Source organism: Podarcis erhardii (genome assembly GCF_964252035.2).
Source record: "Podarcis erhardii genome assembly, chromosome: 15".
Lineage (NCBI taxonomy): Eukaryota > Metazoa > Chordata > Lepidosauria > Squamata > Lacertidae > Podarcis > Podarcis erhardii.
Window position 1 is genome coordinate 18,386,224 of NC_138505.1, and position 20,440 is coordinate 18,406,663.

The following is a 20,440-nucleotide window of genomic DNA, read 5'->3' on the forward strand; positions in this document are numbered from 1 at the left end:
AATTTGAAGTTGTTGTGGGTAAGGACAAATTGGCAGAGTTTGGTAGCAAAGTCCGCTGTGGTTTTATCTGAAATGGTATTCCTTATAGCTTGTAAACCATCGTTGTGTGGGATGTTGGTATACAGAGATTCCACATCCATAGTAGCTAGTATAGTATTGTTGGGAAGATTATTTAAAGATTGTATTTTCCTCAGAAAATCTGTGGTGTCACGTACATAGCTGGGAGCACTGATGGCATATGGTTTCAGAACAGAGTCCATATAACCGGAGACACCCACTGTAATAGTGCCAATACCTGAAATGATGGGGCGTCCTGGATTTCCTGGTTTGTGTATTTTAGGTAGAAGATAGAAAGTTCCTGGTCGAGGTTCTGTTGGTGTGTTTGTGAGGATCTGTTCTTGGATGTGTGGGGGTAGCTCCTTAACAATCTTGTTCAGTTCTTTTTTGTATTCTTGTGTGGGGTCTGAGTCCAATTTTATGTAAAAGGCGGTATTGGAAAGTTGTCTGTGAGCCTCCTGAATGTAGTCAGTTTTGTTCATGATGACGACCGCTCCACCTTTGTCCGCTTCTTTAATTATAATGTCTGGGTTGTTTCTGAGATTATCTATGGCTCTCCTTTCGGTATGGTTTAGATTTTGTTGTAAGCGATGGTGTTTTCTGGTCACATCTGTTTGGATTCTGTGGCGGAAGCAGTCAATGTACAAGTCCAGTGTGGTATTGCGTCCATCAGGAGGGGTCCATGTGGAGTCCCTTTTTGTGTAACACTTTTTCGGTGGTAGTTGGTGGTCAGTGTTCTGTTGGGAGGGTGGTTGTTGTTCTGCAGTGGGTTGTGAAGTTGTTGCTTGTTCTGCTTTGTCTTGTTGTTGTGTGTGTTGAAAATACTCCTTCAGGCGTAAACGGCGGAAAAATGCTTCCATGGCCCCACAGTATGCCAACATCTTCATGGCGGATTTAGAACAACGTTTCCTAAACTCCTACCCACTCAAACCTCTCTTGTACTCTCTTGTACCTGCGATACATTGATGATATTTTTATCATCTGGACACATGGTCAACAGACCCTGGACACCTTCCACCAGAAATTCAATGATTTTCACCCCACCATCAACCTAACAATGAATCAGTCTATGCAAGAAATACATTTTTTGGACACTACTATAAAAATACAGGATGGGCGCATAGACACCACCTTATACCGTAAACCAACTGACCGACAAACATATCTACATGCCTCTAGCTACCATCCCAAACATACCAAACAGTCCATTGTATATAGCCAGGCACTACGTTACAGCCGCATCTGCTCCAATTCTACAGACAGAGACTCTCACCTAAGAGATCTACAGCAAACCTTTTTAGAACTAAAATACCCAGCAGATGAAGTTAGACAACAGATCAACAGAGCCAGACTGATACCCAGAGAGAACTTGCTGCAAGACAGACCCAAAAAAGAAAATAACAGAACACCTCTAGTCATCACATACAGCTCCCAAGTTAAAACAGTACAACGCATCATCAGAGATCTACAACCTCTCCTGGACAATGACGGTTCTCTTTCTCAAGCTCTGGGAGGAAGACCTTTCATTGCCTACAGACAGCCACCCAGTCTTAAACAACTCCTAACCCACAATAATACTACAACCAGACCTAACACGGACACTGGCACCAGAGCCTGCAATAAACCCAGATGCCAACTTTGCTGCCACATACACCCGGACAACACCATTACTGGCCCCAACAACATCACACATACCATCTCGGGACTATTTAATTGCTCATCGTCTAACATTGTGTATGCCATAAAATGCCAACAGTGTCCTTCAGCTCTCTATATTGGACAAACAGGCCAGACCTTACGCCAAAGAATAAACGGACATAAATCCGACATCAGGAACCACAAGACAGAAAAACCAGTAGGAGAACACTTCAATCTCCCAGGACATTCTATACAAGATCTCAAAGTAGCTGTTCTATTACAAAGGAATTTCAGAAATAGACTGGAAAGAGAAGCTGCTGAATTGCAACTTATCACCAAACTTAAAACTATGGAGAGACCTGGTTTGAACAAAGACATTGGATTCTTATCTCATTATACATGACAAAGCCATTTTTCACCTTCTCACCCCTTGCTTTTTCCTGTTAGACCTATTGCAGTCGTTAAGAGTCGTCAACAGGCTCATCGCAGCTATCTGCCAATCACCCATTCCCACCACCCTTCTGAGTAATACCCCTCCCCACCATCTCACTATATAGAAAGGTCCGGTGACTTCTGTTTCAGTGTATCTGAAGAAGTGTGCATGCACACGAAAGCTCATACCTAGAACTAACTCAGTTGGTCTTTAAGGTGCTACTGGAAGGAATTTTTTTAGAATTGTATTAATTTGTTATAATTTTTATAATTGGGTTAAAATCTGGAAAATCAATACAAAAAAGTGATGAAGAAGTTCCAACAAAAGAGGAGAAGGACTTTAAAACTATTGGACTATATGGAGAAGGCGAAAATAAGAAACCAAAAAGACAAAATGCTTATGGAGGAGTGGAGATCCTTTTCAGAATATCTGAGAAAATATTATAGTCAAATGAAAACACAGGCTGGACTGGAAATATAAGCAAAGGAAGGAGAATGATAAAGGAATCTAATGTTGGACATTTGTTATAGAAATGAGTATTACATTTAGTAGACAAAGGATTTGAACAGAAACATCATGGAAGTAAGGATGAGGAGTCAAAATGTTGAGGGAATATTGTATTGAAACTGAATTGAATTTGTTAAATTGTATGAAATTTAATTTAAAAAATATGTAACATAAAGAGAACAAGATGCTGCATGAAGTGAGCCAATGGCTTGATCCAGTAGGGCTTTGCTTTTTACTTCAGAGCCCATGGTGATTTTAATAAATTAAACAGAGTAGAACTTTTGATCAGAGTTTTTCTTTTTACTTCAGGATTGGCACAATGAGGAACGATATTTCCCTCCACAGAAGGGGAAGACTGCCATAGGAAGACAAAGAATGTCATTCATTTCTATAAACCTTTTAAGAACTGTATTACATTCTGCAAACATTTCTGTGTGCTCGGATATTCAATTGCCTTCAAACCAGCCATGGCCATTATTGCATGAAATCCATCTTGAACATGATACCATGTCACTGGCACACCGTGGTCCTCTAGCCGCTTCTTATACAACAGCCCATCATCCCGGAGAACATCATATTCACAGGTTAGAATGAAAGTCTCTGGGAGCTGGCGGATTATGTCATCCTCTGCGTGAAGGGGGGCAAACATTGTCTCATAACCTCTTTTAACTTGTTCATAAAGTTCTTCTGAAAATGGAGCAGGGTCTACAGGAACATAGCCCCTAGCTTTAAATTCTTCTGGAATGGTATCAGCACTGATCCATTTTTGGTATTTCTCTCTCAAATCAGGAGGGATATGGGCGCCTTTCAGAACTCCATCTACATTCATTGTCTTCCCAGTGAGATATGTCAAACCAAGACTGACAGCTCTTTTCTGGAACAAGGGAGGAACTGAATGGTTTTGCTGATAGGATGGCAAATTGAAGTCCATTCCTTGGAGGAATGGGTAAATGAGGACCTGAGCTCGCACTCTTGGGAGGTCCTCTCTGGTCACCAGTTCTTGGCAAATGGCTGCAGCATATGTGCCTCCACTACTCTCCCCAACAATGGCAATGCAGTTGGGGTCCACTCCGTATTCCTTTGCATTTTTCATAAAATGTATTACAGCAGTTAAACAGTCCTGTACAGGGACTGGATACGGATGCTCAGGAGCTAAACGAAATCTAAAGAAAAAACAAGATATCATCAACATTTGACATCATACTTGGGGCAGAGGTACCTTCAGCACCCCCAAGGAGGCTGGTCCCCCTAAGCTGATTGACATTTCCATTCAAATGGTTATGTGCTCCATTTATGCAATATGGGACTTACCGGGGGGGGGGGCAATATTTACTCAGGTTGGCACCCCTGCCTTCATGCAAGCAAGACAAATTCTAGTCAGGCAGATGCCACTCAAGGAGGGTGAAAAAGAGGGGCAGTGGTGCAGAGGTGGGGGTCTGCGGTGATTTCAGAGGGAAGAAGAGGAGTTTGGATTTTATATCCTGCTTTATCACTACCCCCTACCCTGCTTTTCCCAACCTGTAGAAGGACCAGACTCCAGTTTCTCATGGGATGTGGGTGGCGCTGTGGGTAAAACCTCAGTGCCTAGGACTTGCTGATCGTAAGGTTGGTGGTTCAAATCCCCGCAGCGGGGTGAGCTCCCGTCATTCGGTCCCTGCTCCTGCCCACCTAGCAGTTCGAAAGCACGTCAAAGTGCAAGTAGATAAATAGGTACTACTTTATAGCAGGAAGGTACCGTATTTTTCGCTCTATAACATGCACCAGACCATAAGACGCACCTAGTTTTTGGAGGAGGAAAACAAGAAAAAAAATATTCTGAATCTCAGAAGCCAGAACAACAAGAGGGATCGCTGTGCAGCGAAAGCAGCGATCCCTCTTGCTGTTCTGGCTTCTGGGATAGCTGTGCAGCCTGCATTCGCTCCATAAGATGCACACACATTTCCCCTTACTTTTTAGGAGGGAAAAAGTGAGTCTCATAGAGCAAAAAATATGGTAAACGGCGTTTCCGTGTGCGGCACTGGTGCTGGCTCATCAGTGCAGCTTCATCACGCTGGCCACGTGACCCGGAAGCATCTTCGGATGGCGCCGGCTCCTGGCCTCTTAAGTGAGATGAGCGCCCATCCCTAGAGTCAGTCACAACTGGCCCGTACGGGCAGGGGTACCTGTACCTTTACCTTTAAGTAGTCTCAAAGCGGCTAACATTCTCCTTTCCCTTCCTCCCCCACAACAAACACTCTGTGGGGTGAGTGGGGCTGAGAGACTTCACAGAAGTGTGACTGGCCCAAGGTCACCCAGCAGCTGCATGTGGAGGAGCGGAGACGCGAACCCGGTTCCCCAGATTACGAGTCCACCGCTCTTAACCACTACACCACACTGGCTCTTCAGGGAGAACTGAAGAGGCCTGGAGTGGAGCATTGAGCCCCAGTGCCTGAGGTTTTCCATGATAATATAATGCTAGTTCACATCCTGTTCTCAGTGGCCAGTGGTCAATCATTGGAGAAACTCACAATCAGAACATGAGTCCTGTGGTACTCTTCCCTCCCACAGCTTCCAACAACTGGCATTCAGAAGGACACTGTCTCCACCTGCAAAGGCAGGCTATAGCCATCATGGCTAGTAGCCACTGGTAGTCTTATACCGTGTGCATTTGTTTAATCCTCTTTTAAAGCCACCCAAGTTGGAGGCCATCATTGCCTCCTGAGGGAACGAGTTCCACAGCTTAACTACACACTGCGTAAAGAAGTACTTTCTTTTAGGTGAATCTTCTAGCATTCAGCTTCATTGAATGGCCACATGTTCTAGAGTTAAGAGAGAGGGACAAAAACATTTATCTAGTTTTATGTAAGAGTAGTTTAACGTTCCTTATATGATGCCTTGGAAGGAGTTTTGTCCTGAAAGGCAGGATAGAGATACTTGCAACAGATAGAACTAGCATAGAGTGAGAAGCCATATTAGCCTCTCATGGTGGATAAGGTTATCCATGAATACTAGTCACAAGGCGGATGGGCCATCTCCACTATCACAGGCAGTAATGCTTCTAAATACCAGATGATGTACATTGCAACTGGGAGCAGTGCTCCTGTGTCTGGGTCCAGCTTGTGGGCTTTTCATTGGGATATTTGGTTGGCCACCGTGAGAACAGGATGTTGGTGTTACCATAAAGAAGCAATGCAGAAGCAAGAAGCAGCTAAGCCAGCTGCAGGTGGCTGGAAAGCCAGACAGGATGTTTGTGACTGTTACCATGGCAAGAAAGGGGCAGTCCATTCTCCATATTGAGCACCGGATGTTAGCTCAGTGTGTGTCATATGACCTGTACAGGATGTACAAGGGTGGAGGTTTTTCTCTCTCTCTGTTGTTGTTAAAGAGTGCAGACATCTTTATCTGTATGGCTGCTAAAGACAGAAATAAAGACATGTAGATACATTTCTGTCTGAGTCTGATTCCCCTCCCTGGGGTAACAGGGAGGAGAGAGAAGCAATGGTGTGTTTTTCTCACAGTCTGGGAAAAATCGCCGATACAGACCTCGCCTGTTTACCTGCCGGGAGTCGCAGGGGGAGGTCAAAAGGAATTCAGCCGGTGCCTGGAGAGGTAGGCACATTCCTCTGACCGAGGCAGAATTCCAACAGTGGTAGCAGAGCTGCTGGTTTCTTCGATCCATCGACCTCTGCAAAAATAGTAGCAGAGCTGCTGTTTTCATCGCTCCATGGAAGCCTGAAGTGAGGGGCTGATCCTCTGCAGCCAGAAGCTGAACAGACGAAGCTGACAGCCAAGCCACGGAGCCCAAGGTATGAGATTTTCGGGCTTAAAAGTGTGAATGCAGATTGATTCATTCTCTGCTTCACGGGAGCAGTGTTTGGGAAAAACAGCTCCGAGTGAGAAGAGGCCTGCATTCCAGAAATTCTTGTGGTTTCCTGTACAAGAAGGAATGCACAGTTGCTAAGCAACGCCCGTCAGTGTGGTGGAAAGCTACAGAAGTGGGCTGGACTGTCAGGCTATGCCTAAGAGAGGCAAAAACAACGTTTTGTTTTGATTAGTATCTCACGAACTCTTGGAAGGGACTTTCCAACGCAGCCAGTGTTAGAGCTGCCAGGTGCACAAGAGCGTAAACAAACCAGCTATTGGATTTTAGCGGCTTGTGAGTAAGAGTTAAAGTCAAAGGACTCAAAATGGATGCCAAGAAGGGGGGAGCCCTGCCTTCTCCACCCCTCCTGACCAATGACAATTATTCATCTTGGTCTATTAAGATGAAGGCCCTGCTGCAGAATCAGAGACTGTTTGGGGTGATTGAGAACCCCATCCCTGCAGCACCAACGCGTGCTTGGGAGTCACAGGATGTGAAGGCGAGGACGGCTATAATTCTGTGTGTGTCAGACTCTCAGCTTGTGCATATACAGGATTTACAGTACGCACGAGAGGTTTGGGACACACTGAGAAGGACACATCAGAGAGATGCAGGTTCTTCAGCGTTGCTGTATTTTGAAAAGCTGACCAATCTGAGGCTTGCGCCTGATGGAGATGTTCAAGCGCACCTGACGGAAATGAAATATCTGCGCCAACAGATGGTGGAACGCAATTTCCGTCTGCAGGAGGAAGTGTTTTGCTTCATGGTGATAAACAGCCTGAATCGGACTTACAAAACCATTGCCAGTCAGCTTGGGTCTCTTCCGGCGAATGATTTGACCTCGGAGAGGGTCTTTGCCGTGGTTCTTAATGAACATGACAGACTTGCTGCACTGGAGGTGAAGGACAAGGGGAGGGAAGAATGGAGTTCTAACACCCCCACTGCTATTGCTACTGGAGAAAATGCTGTAGCTTTGAACGTTGTCCGATGCAACAATTGTGGACAAACTGGGCATCTTCAGCGGAACTGTAAGAAGCCACGTCAGCACAAAGGAGTCAAGGGAAGCTCTACGAAGTCTGAGGCGTCAGGCAAAAGTCATACCAAGTCACAGGCGAAGCCTGCAAAGGCTTTGATGTCGCTAAAAGCCACACCAGAAGTGGGGAACTCTTTTGTTCTAGACACGGGTTGTACCTGTCACATGACAGCACGCAGGGATTTGTTTTCGACGTTTAAGAAGCAAAGCTTCGCTGTACAACAGGCCAACGGTCAAGAGCTGGAAGCCACCGGAATTGGGACTGTGTATCTTGAAAGTCTGAACTTGACTATAAACAATGTTTATTTGGTTCCAGGGTTGAAGTACAATCTGCTCAGCGTATCGCAGATTGCTAAGAAGGGACTAAAACTGTCCTATGATGATGAGAGCTGCGAGATCTACAAAGATGGAGAGTTGTATCTTTCTGTCAAAGAGAAAGATGGACTGTATTTGTTGACTTTTGATCAAAGTGATTACATGAAATGTAATTCTAACATGATTTCTTTTGCAGGTGTAACCAAGAAGAACGCCAAACAGGTCACCTCGAGGGTCGACAGGGCATTTCAGCGGGTGTATGCTGATGTGATTGGTCCTCTAGCACCATCTAGAGGCAATGCAAAATATTACCTAATATGTGTTGATCCTTTCACAGGTTTTGTCTGGATTTATCTTTTGGAGAAACCAAAAGACGCCTTAGAAAGGTTTAAAGAGTTTTGTGACAAGGTTAAAAATATGCATGATGCTAAGATTGCTTGTCTTTGCACAGATGAGAAGCCAATTTTTCTCTTACAGGATTTCCAGAGGTTCCTGCAGAAGAAAGGGATAAGACACAAAATTGCTGCTTCCGAAGAAGCATGGAAGAGATGTGTCTGTGTTAGGGTGAACAAAGAATTGCAAAAGGGAATGGAGGCGCAATTGCTAAGTTCACATCTGCCACATGAGTACTGGGCTGAGTCGCTAATGTCGTTTTGTTATACGTGGTTGAGAAAGTTTTCAAAAAGAGTTGGGAAGTTCTCCTTTTGAGAAACTGTTCCATAGAAAACCTTCTGTAGCCCATTTCAAGGTTTTTGGGTCTCATGTGAGGACAGAAGCTCCGGGTGGAGTAAAGAATGCCAGAGGCATTTTTATGGGTTATGAAAAGGGTCTCTACAGAGTAATTTTGTCTGAATCTGGTCAGGTGATTCTCACAAAATTTCTAGAGAGTGCTCCTGAACAGGAGAGAGTGATTGTTCACACATTTCCCACAGGAGATGATGATTCAGATGATGATGATGATGTTGATTTTATTGAATTCAGTAGTACTGAAGATGACAGCGATAGCTCAGACAGCTCAGTTGTCACAGTTGTCAGAGCCACCCGAGGTCCCAGCTCACAAGAGACCTAAGTCCAGTCCAAGTTATGTACAAAAGGATTTATTGAAGATCATTGTAGCCATTACATCCCAACTCCGTGGCTCCGCATCTGTTACCCTTAGATGTTAGAAGTCCCCTCTGAGTCCGTCCCTCCCCTGCACCAATTTAAGAGACTTGTACTGCTCCACCTTTTCCTCTCTTTCCTTTTCCGCAGGGTCTTCCTGCCCCCCTGTCTTCCCTCTTTCCGGGACTCCCCAGAGGCTGAGTCTTCTCCCGCCTGCTCCCCCCTCCTTCGTGCTTTGGCACCAGGCTCCTCCTCAGAGCTCTCCTCATTTCCGCGCGCCTCTATATTTGAACTTGGCGCGCGTACGTTGCCTCTGACCTTCCTTTCTACAGTTACGCTGCTCTCGGTACTACACTCCTCCCTTTCAGGCAGGACGTCTTGCTCCGAACTCCTCCCCCTTCCTCCTTCCTGTCCTGCTCTTTCTGACACACTGGCAACTCCCCCCCTCCACTCCGTTCCGACGGGGGAGCTGGTCCCGCTTTGCCACTCCCACTGGGGATTCCCTCTTCGTTCCCCTCTTTCTGACTGCTTCCCTCTCTATTGCCCCTTGGCCTGACCAGGGGGGCTCCCTTCTGGGAATCCTCTGATTCGCTAGACGGACTTTGGGACAACCTCGGCTCGTTGTCGTCCTCTTCCTCCTCGCCCTCGCTCTCTGTCTCCTCTCTCCCTAAAACCCTGACAACAGTCATTGAGAGGAAATCTCACATAATGACTAGACCCTCAGAAGAGGAGGATGAACCACTGATTACGCTTAGTACTGGTTCTCCAGAGAGTTCAGAGGCTGAACCAGAAAGCAGAGAAGAGCAGCACCTCTTACGTAGGTCTGAGAGAGCAACGAAGGGTGTAGCACCCAAGAGGTATTCAAAAGAGTTTGCCAACCTAGCTATTGCATGTGTTGCTGTTGTAAACGACCAAGGTCAAATTGAAGCTGTGTCTGGGTCAGAGACAAAGGCACAACAGAGAGTTGCTAACCAAGGTAATGCAGATGCACTCATTCCTTGGAAGTCACACAACCAGAGAGGTACATTGGTGAAACCAATGGCGGGTAGTTCCAAGGGTGGAACTGAAACAACAGGGGAATGTTATACATATAACAACTGTTTGTTTTCTTCTCTGGAACATGCATTGCACGCTGCATGCATTGATTCTTTAGGGGGAGGATGTTACCATAAAGAAGCAATGCAGAAGCAAGAAGCAGCTAAGCCAGCTGCAGGTGGCTGGAAAGCCAGACAGGATGTTTGTGACTGTTACCATGGCAAGAAAGGGGCAGTCCATTCTCCGTATTGAGCACCGGATGTTAGCTCAGTGTGTGTCATATGACCTGTACAGGATGTACAAGGGTGGAGGTTTTTCTCTCTCTCTGTTGTTGTTAAAGAGTGCAGACATCTTTATCTGTATGGCTGCTAAAGACAGAAATAAAGACATGTAGATACATTTCTGTCTGAGTCTGATTCCCCTCCCTGGGGTAACAGGGAGGAGAGAGAAGCAATGGTGTGTTTTTCTCACAGTCTGGGAAAAATCGCCGATACAGACCTCGCCTGTTTACCTGCCGGGAGTCGCAGGGGGAGGTCAAAAGGAATTCAGCCGGTGCCTGGAGAGGTAGGCACATTCCTCTGACCGAGGCAGAATTCCAACAGTTGGGCCCCCTTTGGCCTGATCCAGCATCTTATGCTTAAAGCCAGAGGGACTGGGTCCAAAGGCATAAAAATCAAAATACAAAGGTGAACACCCATTCTAAAGGTTGGCAAATTCACGATGTTGGCAAAATCAGCCGTTTTCTGGGCTCATGTGGAAGGGTTAGAAACTGAAGCGTGAAGATACTTACTCAACACACATAACCACTGAGTCGGTTCCGTGGGCAAGCGAATGGCAGATCCTTTCAGAAGTTCCTGGAAAAAGGCACACAACCTTTAACGAGTCTCCTTTGGCAACAACTAAGCTGAACTGAACCCTTTATAAATGGGGCATCACTAGTTGAAAACCATTATGTACATTTTGTTCCCTCCTGATCAACAGTTTCAATGGGTAAAACTCAGAAGAGAACCAAAAAATCCATACTTTTAAAGCAAGTTGTGCTAGGAAGAACAAAGACTGGGATCCATTTTGGACTGGCTAGCTAAAGGCTGGCTGGGAAAGATGCCTTTGACTCCAGTGCTGCACAGCTGGGGGAACAAGCCCTGCTTGAGATGACCATGGACTCCCTCCATGCAGAATGAATGTGTAAATATGTGAATAAGTCAGAACAGGGCCAAACAAACCTCAGACCACATTTTTGGGCTTCTTTCAAATTAATTCTGACCATCTCTGGAAGACCTTTCATAGAAGTCCATTGAAGTACGAAGCACAAATACCTTCTTTGGCATTTTTCATTGACCTTGACATTAGGAATTAATACAGAACCAGACATCTCTGGAACAGGAAGGCTCAGCCCTGTTTTCCTACCACACAATCCCATCCTGCCATGTTAAGCTGCCTACAGTTCAGAAACTTCAGCTGGTGCAGAATTCAGCAGCCAGGTTGCCCACCGTGGTTTGAGCATATAATGCCAATCCTGGTGTGACTGCATTGGCTGCCAATTTGTTTCTGGGCCCAAGCCCAGAACTGTTGTGGCTCCCTGTTTGTGGAATGCTCTCCCCCGGAGACTCACCTAGCGCCTTCGTTTCATATCGTCAGGTGCCTTTGGCTAATTAACCAATAGACGGCCTTTTAAACTGTGTGTAGGTACAGGTTATTGACATTGTTTGTTGTTATTCTTTATATTGTTATAGATTTGGGGGGAGACCACCCTAAACCTTAGAAATTAATAAGTTGTAGGATTTTGATTATTATTTGGAGCAGGCATAGGCAAACTCCAGCCCTCCAGATGTTTGGGACTACAATTCTCATTCTCCCTGATCACTGGTCCTGTTAGCTAGGGATATGGGAATTGTAGTCCCAAACATCTGGAGGGCCAGAGTTTGCCTATGCCTGATTTGGAGTATTGAAGGGAAGATTGGAGGCCAGCGGAAAAAACACTTTCCAAGTCAGTGCCTCACTTGGATAGAGGCCTTAACATGACAAAAGGGTTGGTGGCACATATGTGAGGAATTCTTGGGCCTGAGCAGAAAGAGGTTGTCAGACTCGTGGCAATGGGGGGGGGTTTGAGTTTTCAGGAAAAGAATGTCTTTAGAGCAGTGTTTTCCAAGCTTGGGTCTCCAACTGTTCTTAAACTACAATTCTCATCATCCCATACTACTGGTTTGGCAGAGCGTGGAGGTGGTACCCAACTTTTGTAGCAGTATTCATACAAATAAAAATAAAAACCCAGAGGCAACACAAACCACCTCCACCCCTCCATAGCAAACATTTCGTGACCTTTACATTAAAGTATCACCCCAAATTCTCCACAAACAACAAAGTGAACCATTTCAAAAACATTTCAAAGAACTTACGGATGCTTGCAAACAGTGCCACCCCTCCATGAAGAAAGATGATTCCTTTCCTGTTCCCAGCAGGTGATGTCTTGGGCCAGTACAGCCTCACAGGCACCCCATCAAAAACCAGATCCCTTGTGATCATTTTTGGGTCCTTCACTTCTGGAATGAGTAGATTTAGGATCCTGAGTATGGAATATCTATGGCAGATGCCCAGTTTTTGCAGAATTCCTCCCTGTTTAAACCAAACCATTTAGCATTTTAAATCAGCATTAGATCTATGTATTGCATATATGTATTGCCTATGGAACAGAAACCGTGCATGGGAGATGACTGCGCTGTTTCTCCTTTCCTTCCTCTTGGGATGGAAAATTATTCTCTTTGAGCAGCCCAGAAGTGAAGCCCCTGCCCACTCCCCTTTCCTAGTATGCTTCCTGTTATTTCAAACCTTAAGATGCAACACAAATTGGGGGTGTTCAGTGCTAGTACTACTCAGGATAAATCCACTGGAGTGCATAAGAACCTAAGTAGTGTAGGAGTACAAATATCCAGAGTGTGGGGATCAGATGGGATTACTATGAGGAATTATAAAATATGCCTCAAGCCATTGTGTCAGATGTGAAAGCATGGTGTTGATTGGGTTTAATTCATTGACAGTAATTTCTGATCAAATCCCACAACCCTCTGCATCTCTGGCCATTTCTTCTACTGTCCATTTCTCTCTGCTTGCGTACACAGCCCAGCTGCCAGTTGCTTTGCCAGGCATCACAGCTGTCAACCGTCCCTTATTTGGCAGGAAACTCCCTTATCCCAGCGCCGTTTCCCGCTGCTGTCCTGGATTGATGATGTCCCTTAAATTTCCCAGGTTTCAAAGGAAGCAGCTCCTCTCCCTCCCTCCCTGCCAGCCAGGGAGGAGGGAGGCTCCAACTGTGTTGCTTGGTTGCGTTGCTCACCCAATAAGGAGTCTAAGAACGACTGGGGGATGGAGCTTGCATGCCTTGTGCCGATCAAATCGGCCATGTTGCCTGGGGACTCGCCTTTGCTCAGCGCTTCCCAGCGGAGAGGTGACGGTGTGGTAATATTGAGGCTTGGAAGTGAGCAACAGCCCTGGCGGAGCTGGTCTGAGGAAAGGAGAAAGGTCTGCTTATGGAAAGTAACTGCAGCACTTACCAAGCAACGGTCAGGGGGGCGGAATGAGAAGCAAGGAAAGGTGGGGGGCCACCAGGGGGCGCATTGGAAGATGGCCGACAATAACATCTCGCCGACCAACACGAGGCAATTAAGAGGCTGACATGGGAGTATGCAGCCTCCCTTGCCCCCCCCCAAGGGAATGGGGGGGACTGCCTTGCCAGCTGTGCCCATAATTCACCCCCGGATTCGAAAGAAGGGGGTGACCGGGCACTTGGCACAAAGCCCTCGGGTGGGGCCGCTCTCCCGGACGCTGTCTCTGATCGTGCACTGGTTTGCATTACTTCAAAATATATAATTGGATAAAGAAGCAAATGCACATACTTCAAGTGAAGATCGGGTGTAAAGACTGAAGATTAATGGGATCTCTGTGTGCGGAGCGACGGGCTGGACAATAAATCAAGTGAAGACTCATCATTAAAAGATTGGTATGTCAGACTGAAATGGAAAGGGGGGGGAGGAAAAAACTTTTCTTTTCTTTTTTCTTATGTGAGTACCCAATAATCCTCCCTCCCAGAGAGAAAGAATCGTTGCAAATTACTAATCACAAACTGGAGATTAAAAGCTGTGTGGAAATGAATTATTGATCAAAGAGAGGCTGGTGGGAATATCGGGAATGGAAGGAAAGCTTTGTGACGCAGTTTCAAATGGAGATTCGTCAAGTCGGCCTGCCCACAGGAGGACGGGGGGAGGAGGACCGTGGTCATCGGAATGTGAATGTATGGTTATCAGAATGTGAATTTGACCCGGCAGGGCCCCCTGAGATACAGATTCGCAGGCCGGTGGAAATCACGGACAGACTGTATGAATGTTTTTTATGGAGGTGTGGAAATGGCGGCTGTCCTTTATGTGATATGGCTCCTGGAGAGTGTAAAATCCACACAGGATATGTTTGTTTTCAACCCGCTTGTGAAGATTATCAGAGATCGTAAAGAAAGGAATATATGATTACAATAAAAAGATGAGGAAAATAATAAGGAGACTATCTGGACAGAACTGGATAGAATTGTGAAATTAAAGCAGCAGCAAGAGCGATGTTTGGATCCCTTTCGGAGCGCAAAGTATGGGTACCCCCAATAAAATTTTAAAAATTTGGCTGTATAATTTGGAACTAATGTGATTTGGAATTAATGTGATTTGATTGGACTGTTAATAAAAATTATTTCCCCCCCCCCAAAAAAAAAGAGAGAGAGAAGCAAGGAAAGGTTATGTTGGGATCCACCTCTGAATTACCTGATGCAATTTGCCAGGAAGGCCACTGGGTGGCAGTACATTACAAAATGACTGAAACATGAAAAGAGGGTGCCCCGATTGTTTGCAAGGGCAAAAGCCCACCTACAGATTATCTGAGCTCTTTACTTTGGGACCTGTAATCCCTTATTCCGGCTGCTGATCCCTTATTTTCAAATCTGAAAGTTGACAGCTATGCCAGGCATGCATCCTGGGCTGTGAAAGATAGTGGGCAGGTTCTTTTGATGTAGCTTTTCTGATATGTTAATTTTAAGATGTTAATCTTAGGGCTGGGAAATAGATCTCACATGAAGGTGATAATGATCCCTGTCCTCCTGGCCTCCTTCTTATCATGTATATTGCTTGTTTGTGACTTCCGGGGTTGCTGGATGCACTCCTTTGTAGTTCTGTTTTGTTTACCCCAGAAATATGCATGCTAACGGTAATTAGTTTTTGTAGGTTAACTTTGTCCCCACATGGGGTTTGTTGAAATGCTCAGAGGAAATCTGATTGGTTCTTCCAAACACGCTGACAAAAGTTCTTTTGTGAATAAAACAACCTGGGCTGGAGGGTGGACAGGAATTATTATTATACGCAACCAGTCTTGCTGGTTCAAGCCTCTGTGTGTATTTTCATAATCAGAGTTCAATCCTTCCTTTACTTTGGGAACGCCTCAAAGCAGAGTCTGCTGGATTAGGACAATGGCCCATCTAGTCCAGCATCTCGCAGTTGTCAACCAGGTGCCCCAATGGGAAACCCACAAACCCGGACCCAAGCACAGGAGCCCTCTCCCCTCCTGTGTTCTCCAGTAACTGGTGTTCAGAAGCATTGCTGCCTCCATCTCTAGAGCCAGAGCTGGTTAATAAGCATCCATAGCTATTGCCTCCATGAATTTCTCTATTTCTCGTTGGAAGCTATTCAACTTGGCAGCCATCACTGCCTCTTGTGAGAGTGACTTCCATGGATTGAATATATTATGTGTGAAGAAGTCCTTTCTTCTATCTGTCCTGAATCTTCCAACATTCAGCTTCATTGGGTTGTCTACAAGTTCTAGTGTTGTGAGAGACGAAGGAAAACCTTTCTCTCTCTATTTTCTCCATAATCTTAAGCATTTCTATCACGTCGCCTCTTACTTGCCTTTTCTCTAAACTAAAATATTTCAAATGTTGCAGCCCTTTTTATAGAGGTGTCGCTTCATCCCTGTAATATATGTAAAATAAACTTACCAGTACAAATCCATATCCCACTAAGAGATTTAAAAGTATCAATGGTGCAGGACGGCTGATTCCTCGAGGCACGTGGGTCCTGGCAAGAGTATAAGAAACTCCCCACACTAACAGCAAGAAATGAATGAAAATAGTTGTATATAATATCAGCATCCACAGAGTTCCACCAAATGCCATTTCCCTTCAACTCGGAGGCACAGAGACAAGGACTTTGCCTTAGACAATGCTGGTGGCTTTTATACAAGAACAGTCTGTGTCACCTGCAAGAGGACATCCTCGGCCAACCCACTTAATCCCTCAACTGAGAAGAAAACAAATGGTTTAGGAATGTGGTAATATTGTGCAGGCTAACCATAGACTTGCTTAACAGCTTATCTTTAGAATGACTCGTGGTTAGAATGCCCAAAAACAGGTTGGCTGACAGCTGAAATGGATGCATGCGTCAGCAAATATAGAGCTTGCTTATGCCTAGGGGTTATCAGTATGTGGCTTTATTGCTTGAGTCAATGTGTAAAAGCATAGGAACACAGACCAAAGAAGGAGGAAAGAAATTAGGAGGAATGGTCATCAAATTCCAAGTAATGGGAGATGGCAACAAAGGGGGGGGGGATTTTAGTATTTTAATTGGGTGGACATGATAGGCTGTAAACCCTGCACATATCCAGCCAATGGGGAAACAGGAGGGAACCTGCCTCGGGTATAAGGGATAAAAGCTTCAGTCACTATTTTGGGGTGTGTCTGCTTTTGGACACTTGATCTTGCAAATACGTTATTTTGTAATCGATAAACTCTCTGCTGCTTCACCAATTTTGTTCAGATTTTGAGGATCTCACACCCACTTCTAACATTCCTCACACAGGGTGCAGGTGAATATTCGTTGGTGTGAATTCGCCTAAACTCCCATCAATGCCAATCAATGTCCCGGCAGTCGTTATTAGCACTAACTCAGATTTCCAGCCCATTTCCAAATTCAACTCCTTGCACAACACGTTGCAGTAAGCCAAATGGAAGGTTGCAAGTGTTGATTTGTCCTCAAGATAATGCTGCAGGCCAGCACCTAATGCCATGACGCCATAGGGTGGAGGTGATGAGGGCAAGGAAGGAAAGCCAACATTGCTGTGGGGGAAAGGGCACAGAAGAAGAGCTCCCTTGTGACAGGCCTTGCTTGAATCAGAGAGGATTGTTTTACTAGCACTCTTCAATTTCAGTGTTTGCAGGGAGGAGAACTTTGGGCCCTTCAACTCAGTTGACACAGAAAGGAGCATTACTCATCCACGTGTAGCATGTGGGTGAATGAGAAGTCCCTGCCTCAGAACACTGGGCCCTGTCAGAGAAGAAGTCTGACCTGTCCCCTCCTGGGTGGCCATCTTGTTCTGGGATGGCGGAAGCAACAGGCAAAGCCTTTGGCAGAGGTGTGTAATAATATATTGAGAGTGGAGAGGGCACCTGAAACCTGGAGAGACGCATTTATAACTGATACCGAAATCTGAGCAAGAGAGATCAGATGTAAAGAATTATAGACCAATCTCACTACTTAATGTGGATAATAAAATATTTGCAAATATTCTGGCTAATAGATTGAAAAAAGTTGTATCAGAATATATACATAAAGACCAGACCTTCTGCCTGGAAGACATATGAAAGATATTAGAAATATAGTGGATATTTTGGAAAGATTAGAGGCTAAAAAAAATACTAAATACATTTTGAAAGAATAAGAAATACATTATTAATGTTTATTGATGCGGAGAAAACCTTTGATAATATTTCTTAACTTTTTATGGGGAAAAAATTGGAAAGTATTGAGGTTGGTCAACAATTTTTAAACAGTATCAAAGCAATCTATTCTGAACAAAAAGCTAAAATTATTATTAATAATGTGGTATCGAAAGAAATTAAAATTGAGAAAGGAACCAGGCAAGGGTGCCCGCTTTCCCCTCTATTATTTATTTTGGTCCTGGAGGTCTTGCTGAATAGTTTGAGAAAAGAAGGGAAAGTCAAGGGTATTGTAGTGGGCTCTAAGCAATATAAATTAAAAGCCTTTGCTGATGACTTGGTTCTAACTTTACGGGATCCAGAGATCAGTGCAGTGAAAGCACTGGAGATGATACAGGAGTATGGGCAGCTGGCTGGTTTTAAATTAAACAAGAGCAAAACCAAAGTATTGGACAAAAATTTAGATGAAGATGAAAGAAAAACCCTTATAAAAAAAAGGCCTAGCATTTACGAAGAAGGTTAAATATTTGGGTGTGACCTTAACAGCAAAGAATTTGAATCTCTATAAAGATATTTATGAGAAAGTATGGAATGAAATAAAAAGAGACTTAGAGATTTGGTCAAATTTAAAATTCTCACTTATGGGTCGAATATCAGTGGTTAAGATGAATGTATTGCCGAAAATGCTGTTTTTGTTTCAAACTTTACCTATTATTGATAATGTCAAATGTTTTAAAGAATGGCAGAAGGCCCTGTCCAAATTTATCTGGCAAGGGGAAAAAACGAGAATTAAATATAAATTACTTACGGATTCAAAAGAAAGGTTTTTCCCTGCCTGAGCTAAAGATACATTTTGAGGCTGCGGCCTTCTGCTGGATTAAAGACTGGATTCGTCTAGAAAATGAAGTTATTTTGGATTTAGAGGGATTGGACAATAGGTTTGGTTGGCATCCATATCTTTGGTATGACAAAATAAAGGCCCATAGTGGTTTTAAGAATCATAATTAGGAATGCACTATACAATGTGTGGATTAGATATCAGGACCTTTTGGTAAGAAAAACACCCAAAAGGATCTCACCAATGGAAGCGCAGGCACAAAAAAAGCTTAATATGGAAAATAAGTGGTTGAGATATTCAGATTTATTGGTTGATGATGGGGAGGGATTTAAGTTAAAATCATTTGAACAAATCAAAGACAAGGTAAACTGGCTTCAATACTACCAAATTAATGAACTATTTAAGATTGACAAGAAAGATACTAATGTTAAAAACATATCTAAGATGTATAGTTTGTTATTGGAGTGGCATACAAAAGATAAGCAAGTAAAATCGGTTATGATTGATTGGGCACAAGATGTGGGACACAATATAATGTTGGAGGATTGGGGTAGACTTTGGAAGAAAGGGGTTAAGTTTACTGCATGTACAATGTTAAAGGAGAAGGTAATGAAAATGATGTATAGATGGTACTTAACCCGTTAAATTGGCGAAGATCTACCACAACAGTGATAAATTATGTTGGAAATGTAAAGAAAAGGAAGGTACTTTTATCATATGTGGTGGACTTGCTCCAAGGTAAAAGACTTCTGGGGGGAAAATTGTAATGAATTAAAAAAAATGATGAAATATACTTTTATGAAAAAACCAGAGGCCTTTCTCCTTGGAATAATAGGTGCTGAACTGCCCAAAAAAGATGTAAAAGTATTTTTGTATGCCACAACTGCTGCACGGATTTTGCTCGCCAAAAAATGGAAAACACAAGAATTACCAACGGTTGAAGAATGGCAGATGAAGATGATAGAGTTTATGGAGCTGGCTGATCTCACCGGGAGAATCCGCGACCAGAAAGAAGAGGAACACCAAGAAGACTGGAATAAATTTAAAGTCTATTTGAATAAATATTGTAATATTAAAGATATGTAATCACTTGAAAGACTTAATTAGGCCAAGGATTAAATTAGGATTAAATATATAAAGAAGCAAATGTACGATAATAAAAGTTAGGAAATATGATTATGACTGTGATATGTTATTATGAAAGATTGATATTGGAAACTGCTACATATATTACTAAGAAACTCAGATGGAAAAGATTTGAGGAAGTCAAACAATATGTTTACGAAAATGGAATTTAATTAACTATTTGTCAATGTTGTGATGACTTATTGTATTTTATGTTTTATACTCTTTTTCTTTTTCTATTTTATGCTTTATTATTGTCAATTTTTTCTTTTGTTATGTTTATGTACTGAAAATAATAAATATTATTATATATATAAAAAAGAAAAATTGCCACACACAGGGAGAACAAGGACATAGTTTGAGTTTCAAATAATAGCATTAAAAAATGAAGAGGGGCAAAAATAATTAAAAAGGGAAAAGAAAGAGCAAAAAAAATACCTCCCATTTGAATCACTTATAAAAAGATAAAAAACAGAGAATAGTATTACTAAGAAGAAAAACAGCCAGTTAAAAATATTTTGCAGGTGTCCAAATAGAAAGAAATAGGCCTATCCATTTTCATTCATGTCAAAAAAATGATTCAATCTTTGTCTGAGAATAAGAGGGACTTAAAACAGAGATGTCAGTTTTGAGAGTAACAACATTGCCTTTAAGAAGGACGTTTTGTCATTAGGAGCTGCTAGGTTCTCCTGAATCAGCTTTAGAAGTTGAACCTGATCCAATATCTCTTTGAGAACTTTTAAGAGTAGAGGCTTCGGCTGCAATTGCCCCCCCCCCCC

At 43.6% G+C, this 20,440-nt stretch overlaps 1 protein-coding gene and 1 long non-coding RNA gene across 5 annotated transcripts; one reads left to right on the forward strand and one right to left on the reverse strand.

The window, feature by feature from the left end:
* The first annotated feature begins 2,372 nt into the window (after window positions 1–2,372).
* On the forward strand, window positions 2,373–3,046 carry LOC309330494. The gene is made up of 2 exons (XR_014151443.1): window positions 2,373–2,767; window positions 2,912–3,046. It is a non-coding gene; the product is annotated as an uncharacterized lncRNA (long non-coding RNA).
* On the reverse strand, window positions 2,915–16,243 carry LOC309330393 (arylacetamide deacetylase-like 4). Of its 4 annotated transcripts, none has more exons than XM_081842000.1 (5): window positions 15,983–16,243; window positions 13,851–13,964; window positions 12,357–12,500; window positions 10,751–10,814; window positions 2,915–3,798 (listed from the first exon to the last, which is right to left on the reverse strand). In XM_081842000.1, the coding sequence occupies exons 3-5, from the start codon at window positions 12,481–12,483 to the stop codon at window positions 3,024–3,026; spliced, it is 966 nt and encodes a 321-aa protein (XP_081698126.1). In that variant the 5' UTR covers window positions 12,484–12,500; window positions 13,851–13,964; window positions 15,983–16,243; the 3' UTR covers window positions 2,915–3,023. The 4 variants fall into 4 exon arrangements, with proteins under 4 accessions (XP_081698126.1, XP_081698124.1, XP_081698125.1 ...); XM_081841998.1 differs by having other exon boundaries at window positions 12,357–12,573; window positions 15,983–16,213; XM_081841999.1 differs by lacking the exon at window positions 13,851–13,964 and having other exon boundaries at window positions 15,983–16,217.
* Window positions 16,244–20,440: the final 4,197 nt, after the last annotated feature.

Excerpts from the sequence above, each read along its gene's own strand:
- LOC309330393 (XM_081841997.1), bottom strand. The coding sequence starts at position 16,159 with ATGGCATTTGGTGGAACTCTGTGGATGCTGATATTATATACAACTATT. Across the intron at positions 12,574-15,982 it reads TGGGATATGGATTTGTACTG|GGAGGAATTCTGCAAAAACT; the intron begins GTAAGTTTATTT and ends TGGTTTAAACAG. Across the intron at positions 3,799-10,750 it reads TCAGTGGTTATGTGTGTTGA|ATTTCGTTTAGCTCCTGAGC; the intron begins GTAAGTATCTTC and ends TTTTTTCTTTAG.